At 29.6% G+C, this 7,365-nt stretch overlaps 1 protein-coding gene across 1 annotated transcript in view; it reads right to left on the minus strand.

The window, feature by feature from the left end:
- The window catches only part of LOC139426236 (uncharacterized), a 9,831-nt gene extending 5,546 nt beyond the window's left edge, over window positions 1-4,285 (minus strand). Inside the window, exons 1-2 of the mRNA XM_071184292.1 lie at window positions 4,095-4,285; window positions 3,054-3,199 (exon numbers count right to left, since the gene is read on the minus strand). Of these exons, the coding sequence (XP_071040393.1) occupies window positions 3,054-3,153 (100 nt within the window). The 5' untranslated portion in view covers window positions 3,154-3,199; window positions 4,095-4,285. The remainder of the gene's footprint in view (window positions 1-3,053; window positions 3,200-4,094) is intronic.
- Window positions 4,286-7,365: the final 3,080 nt, after the last annotated feature.

The following is a 7,365-nucleotide window of genomic DNA, read 5'->3' on the forward strand; positions in this document are numbered from 1 at the left end:
AGATTTACTTACAAAATGACTGATAACTAAAAAACTAATCCAAATTTTTGAAAAAGAAAAAAAATACTTCTTCATTATGTCAAAACACAATTATGTGCCGAGTTTCGTGCCTGGGCGAGGCTTCTGGGGCGATATATTGTAATTACAGACACACACACACACAGCCGCGTTTATTATTATGTATAGATAAAAAAAAATAATAATAATAATAAAAGATGAAATTTTATTTAAAAAACCGGGAAAAAAAGATATAATCTTTTCTTCAGCCCACACGATTAGTTTAAATAATTAAACTATAATTTAATTTATAAAAATTTGGTGCTCTACATGCATACTAAAAGATAAGAAAAGTTAACTGATCCATATTATTTAAATAACCCACTTATGATTACACTTTTTCTCTTAATTTAGGATTAATAAAATATCAATTTATGATATCATTTTCTCCTCCTTTTTTTATAGATACTTAAGAATGATTACTTTCAATGCTTAACTTTCTTTGCTTTTTGTCTCTTAAAAAATGCTTAATAATGGTGCAACCTTTCCCTGTTTCTTAGCACTTTAAAAATACCAAAACATGGCGCCACCTTCCTTCGCTTTTAGTTCTGTTCAAATCACTTATTTTTTGGTGCAACTTTTACCTGCTTTTAGGTATTTTCAAAATGCTCATTTTTGGTGCAACCTTCTTCCGTTAGCTAGAGCTTGTGAAAGCACCAATCTGTAGTAAAACTGAGCACCATTTATGTAGCCAGCAAATGAATACCAAAGTTTGGCGCAACATAGCTCGAAATTTTTTACAGAGTCGAAAACTTCAAAACTATAAAAAAACATGTTTACAAGAGTGGTTATCCTAGTTGATTAAATATCAGTCATATAATTAGTAAAACCGCTGTTTTGAAACTGAAATCATAATTTAACTTAAGCAAACTTGAAACTTTCTGAAATTATAGAAAATAAATAATTTTCAGTGGGTTTATTCACACTTTGGTATAGAAGGTGGTGAACAAGTAGACTTTTTAACGAAAACCGGAACAACATGAAAACGCATCTGTTACATCAGATACACTAAGAAGATACAGTTTTGGCAAATTTAATGAAATGAATAACAGCGCTAAAGGTTAAACCTTGGAGGGCGTACAAGATTATCGAAAATAACAAAACTATAATCCCAGAAAGGAGGTTGTAAAATTTTTAGACTACGAAGTGGCCTGAGGCAGCTTGGCGGAACATTTGTTCAAAATAAGAGTACTCTCTACTGATATATGCCAGCCGGCCAGTGGCCGAGAGTGGTTAGCGCACTTGACTGCGAAGCCAATGGTTGCAGGTTCGAATTCCGCTCAAGGCATGGATGTTTATCTCTGTGTTGTAGTGTGATGTGTGAATGTGACCCTATATATGAACTGGTATCTTTGGAGAGTATGGGCAATGTTGCTCGTCTCCGTGACTAAGGTTCACAGGTGCCCACCGGGTAACGTTAAAGAGCAATAGTTGCGGCATCTTCAAGAGCAAATGAACAAGAGTTCAATGCCTACAGTAGAAAAAAAAATAACATATATTTTCAGGTCACTTTTTTCAAACTAGAAAGATTTGCCTTTGCCCTCTTTTGACTATTGATTGTTCCTTTTTAGATTTTTAATTATTTATTGTTCATTTTTAATTGTTTGTAGTTCGTCCTGCTCTTTTTAGGCAGTGGACGGTTGTAATTATAAATTAATTTCTAAATAGAGCCATATGTAACTCACAGTTACATATATACAGGGTATCACAATTGAATGTTTATAGGCAAAATGCTGAGTTAAGGAAAATTGACTTCGAAACTTAGTTAATTTTCAGTCAATTAAAGCAAAAATGGGTCGTTTATTAGTAGTTACGTAACATTTTTCGTTTTCTTAATGAGTCTATTATTATAAAGGCAAAAATCAGTATGCGTGTTTCTGCTATAACTCCGGAAAAAATTGTTCAAACATCCCAAAACTTGAAAAACAGATACAAGGGAGGATTTTTGACTCCAATTCCGGACATTGTTCAAAAGTTAAAACTAGTGCAATCAAAAGAAATATATTTAAAAAATAATTTTCTTCATATTTTTAGCACTATGCTTTTTTTTAAAATTAAACCTCAGAAGCTTTATCGTTTTAATTGTTTAAAAGATTTTGCTTGTTTGCACTTATTTGATCGAAAACAGAGTTTATTGCAAGTTCTACTTTATGGCAGGTACGCTATATATGCTATCTACCCTTACATTTCCTACACTAGCTACGTTACAATTAGTATCGTTTGAATACTCATAAAGAGTGTCCAAAATGTATAGTATTGTTCAAGTACCTCGAGAATTACACATCGTATCTAAATTATAATAATGAAGGAGGAAAATATTTTCAAAAGATGAATTCAATGATTCCAAAATTGAATTTTTTCCTCTCCCCCTGTTGCTAAGATCTTTTGGGGGAAGGAGTTTTTATGGTGTTATTTCTTGTCATTTTTTCAAAATGTGTTTCAGACATGACAAGTCTGACATGTGTTACTCTTGTTTAAATAATTTTTACACTATATCCACTTTGCATTTACATCATTAGATGTAAATAAATATACAGTAAGAGTTCTAATTCTCACCAAAAGTGTTCTGCGGGACTATGATTGAAACTTTAAGAATGACAGGTCACTTTCTGAATAGTATTTTATTAAATCATATCTGTGTTCGATGCATGAAAGGGTCATTTAAGCTGCTCCGAAAGAAATGGATTTGCTCCGAAATCTGCCATAGAGTTAGGAAAACAACATTGTCCAGAATTGCTATATACATATCATTGTTCATATTTCCAACAGTATACGCGAATATAACATCAATTTCATCAGATTGAGGATCCAGATACTTTTGAATACTTTTTCTCAATAACGTAGATTTGCACTGCAATTTTGTTGTATAAATTGTAGTGCATAATAAAAATTCTAACCAAATCTGACTGAATACTTTTTATGCAATAGAAATAAAAGTTATTAGCAAAATATTTATGGCATAAAAGGGATTGTTTAAAATAAAAGCTGATACTTACAGTTTACTGCTACGGGCGAAAAGACTGGGAAATCTGAACTTGCAGCAACCATTACAAAAAAAGAAATGGTAAGTAACAAGCAAAATACGCTTCGTATCATAGTTATCCTTATTTGACGCTCCTTTTATTAATACCACAAAAGTTTTCTATGAAAATAAGGAAAAAATTGCCGTTAAAAATTTCTCAGAAAAATGGTTAAATAGCAAAATAATTAATTGCTATTTTCTATAATAATTATTGCGTTATTTAATTGTAATTTAATTGTATCACTAATTTGTGTCCTGAGCCGTTAGAATACGATACTCCCCATGCACGCGTAGATAACAGATACACAGCGCTACTAAACTATCTTCAATGTGCAGTGAAAATTCAATTTTACGATTCTGAAACCATTCAAGTCGTATATGATTAAAAGAGCGCATGGCTTTCCATACATTTTTTTTAACCATACTAGCGGTATACCGTTTCAAAACCGTAAAGTTAAAAAAAAAATGCTCCTTTACAGTAAACTTCATGAATCATTCAATAGACAGACTGCTGCCATAATTTCAGAATGAAAATTTTAACACTATAGTATCATTGAACAGTAAGCGGAAAAACGACTCAATAAATATAAAAATAGCTAAAGCAAAGATTGATACCAAAAATTTGTTTTGTTTGTGACATTTTTTGTTCTTAATCTTTCGATGCTTCGGAGTCATCTAATAACCTCTCAGAAAGGATATATATATATATATTGANTATATATATATATATAAAGTCAATGGATAAATAATCTTTAATGAGCGTGCTGTACGTACGATTGCTTGCATGCATCACGCCTTGAAGTACTCAGAGTCTGAAGCCAAGCGCTTTGGCGAAAAGAGGGTGCCTAGCAACGCGCATTTTATTGCAAAATCTTCGGTAGCCGTAGAGCAATCTCGTTATTAACTTTCTAGAATATTTCAATATTAATTTTATTCGTTATTGCATACAAAATGTGGAGAAAAGACAGTTTTGATTATCTAAAACGAGGAAATGAAAGAGAAAAATATGTCTTACTCTCTGATTTTCCCTATTCCAAGTGTTGCTTTTTTTTTTCTAGAATCAACGTGTTTATCGAGTCTTTTTTATACAGAAGAAATGACAAAGACAATATAAAACATGTTTTATGATATATAGAATAATGTTTTATGGTACATTATTTTTTGCAATGAGCATGCGATAGTTTTATGAAATATTGACATTACTTTAATATACATCTTCAACGCGACAACTCTCATAGCTCAGTTTTTTTCATTTATATTTTTTATTTTATAGTTAAAGATTCTTCTTTTTTACAAACAACAAAGGTCAATAAAACTGCAAATTGTTATCCGTTTATTGTTGGGATAGAATGATTCAAGCAATTACAGTTTATAACAATTATTTGTGTAGAAAATATAACTGATGTTACTAATTTCAGGACGTATATTAAATTTAGAACTGAAGACTGATTATTTTCTCGAAATAAATTTTATTATGACAAATATATTTTCTTATTAAATACATTAAAGAAGAAATATAATTTTGAGAACTCTTATAGCAATAAAAAGATTTTGTGAGTCACAATTTTATAACCATTTATTTCAGTATAGGTCTACATTTGCCAGTGAGTGCATTAATCAATTTTAGTCACCAATCCTATACTAATTCGAGAAATCTAGTTCCTGTGAAAGAGACTCGTGGTAAATAATTTTTACCAAAGGATTATCTTTGCGCATTATTAAAATTTTTATTGTTAATTATTTTTTCTCTGTTTATTTAAAAGAAAACATTAATGATTCCTTTACCAATGATTAATGTTTCCTGACACCAGTTTTAGTCACCAATCCTATACTAATACAAAAAATCTAGTTCCTGTGAGAGAGAGTCGTGGTAAATGATTTTTATCAAAGGATTATCTTTGTGCATTATTAAAATTTTTATTGTAGATTATTTTTTCTTTACTTATTTAAAAGGAAACATCGATGATTTTTTGAAGTTTAGAACTCTGATGAATCCAAAATGAGTTTGAAATTGGTATTTTATTAACCATTCTTAAATAATTATTTATCTTTAACTCTTTATGTAATGTAAATTCATGATGTATTTTAAGCACTTTCAAAGCTATCTGAAACCACGTGTTTCCTTATTTATAGTAAATTTTTGTTAATCAGGTTTCTTTAAACCTAAGTTATATAAAATCTATATCTCATTGAAATAAAGTTAAAAAAATACATATTATCTTATATATTAAACAGCCTATGTAGCGAAATAAAATGCTTGATTGTGCTATTCTTATTTTTAGCGTAAAATGATACAAGGAGAAAGTACATTTGAACTTCATGATATATTTTAATATATATTTCGCATATAAATCCAAATAAAAATTTATAAATTAAAAGCTCTAAATTTTGTCCCTCCCTAAAGTATTTGGGTACCTAAAGAGTACTAATGTTTATTCTCGTTAAAAGCATTCTCTAAGTATAACCTATTCACTTCCATATTTTTATTTTTATTTTAAATTTGATTGGTTCTTGTTTGGTTTTACTGTAGATGGCTGAGTTATATATTATTTGAGGCCAGAATATTTTTTAAATGTGTAATTAGTTTTTACTCTGTACTTGTTGTTTTCCTTGTTTCTGACATATTTAATGGCACCCTCTTTACCATTGAATTAAAAATATTAATTGTAGTTTTGTAGTCTATATTTAATATTAATTGAAGTCTTTGTAGTTTTTAATTCATATTAAATGTAGTTTTTGTAGTCTGTAGTTAATATTAATTGCAGTATTAATCTTAAGTGATCGCATTAAATAATATCAGTTTAAAAAATAATATAATAATAATAAGTTAATTCTAATGATACGATTAGAATTTTTAATTATATACAAAATTTCTGGATCGTGCTTTTGGGGTTTTATAAATTTGAACATATTATAGTTTTAAATATTAGGAAAATGAGGGACAAAACGGTTGCAATGGTGCCTACTTTGATAATTCTGAGGTTTCAAAACGTAGAGGAAAAAAAAATATCTGCGCAGCGATTAATCAATTTTAGACTTGTAATAAATTAAAATTTTACTTTGCTCATAATATTTATTGTATATTAGCTGTCAGCAACACACACATCATGTAATCTAAATAGTACTTTAAACCCCTTCAAGGAAATGCTTACTAGTTAGAAACATTATACAAAAACGCTGGCACAACATGATAGTGTGATGGAATGAAATTCAATGTTTTTTTATTGGAAAAGAGGTGTCGCCATCTAGCGGCAAGGAGTAGAATTAGACCGAAGTATTAATGCTTAACTACGGAATTTCTTTTAGTTTGTATATCTTGAGAGCTGGTTTGCGGACTATTTGGTTTGTTGATTCTGTATTGCAACATCTGTTAATTTTGGTATCGAAGTAAAGTATACAAATTATTAACAATACAACTATAGTTAGTAAAGGCTTAATTATCTTTAGTTTAATGCAATTAACTCTTACCTTACGTATATTTCTCGAGTTTCCCTTTTTTTAACCTGAAGTATAAATAAAATAATAAACTCATCCGTGTAAGTGATAGTTTAGCTTATTGCTTCAGCGAGGCGCTAAGACCTTTCAGACTAATTTGAAGACAATTTGGGGCACAATGAATTTTAAAAAAAAGAAAGAAAATCGAAACAAACAACAGAAGAGGGTTTTTTTAATAATTTCTATCATTAGAGAGGAAATTGTATATTTTTCTGCAGATGAAACAGTTGTTCGAAGAAGGTTTTAGCATTGAACCGATGATTTTTTTGCCCTAGACGTATATGACGCTTATGTATCAAAATTACACACACATTTTGTTTTTATAAAGATAAAGTCGTGTTGCTTTCTACAGACAAGCTTAAAATTAACCATTGGCAAAACTAAGTTGACAATAGATAAAACGTTTTAATAATTCTATAAAATTCTTTCACGTTTGAACTATTTTGAGCTCGATATATACTGCTGGATAAATAATTTAGCAAATATTTTGATTTCTCATGCAGTTTGTTGGCTATAAAAAAGTTTTATTCCCATTTAGGCAAATGATATACAACTAATAATTCTTTTGACTTCTGGTCACACAGCCACACTTAAATATTTCAATAAGTTGGGTCACCGGGACAAACGGGATGTTCGCAGCATTTAGGATAAGGTCCTTTTCCTTTTTCTCGTCTGCATTTAGAACCCTTCAATAGCTGGAATTGTCCACACCTAAAACAATAAGAAAAATATGATTGTCAAAACATTTCGCACTAAATTAAAATCTAAAAAAAAATCTAATATATATATAT

This window comes from Parasteatoda tepidariorum, chromosome 8, assembly GCF_043381705.1.
Source record: "Parasteatoda tepidariorum isolate YZ-2023 chromosome 8, CAS_Ptep_4.0, whole genome shotgun sequence".
Taxonomy (NCBI): domain Eukaryota; kingdom Metazoa; phylum Arthropoda; class Arachnida; order Araneae; family Theridiidae; genus Parasteatoda; species Parasteatoda tepidariorum.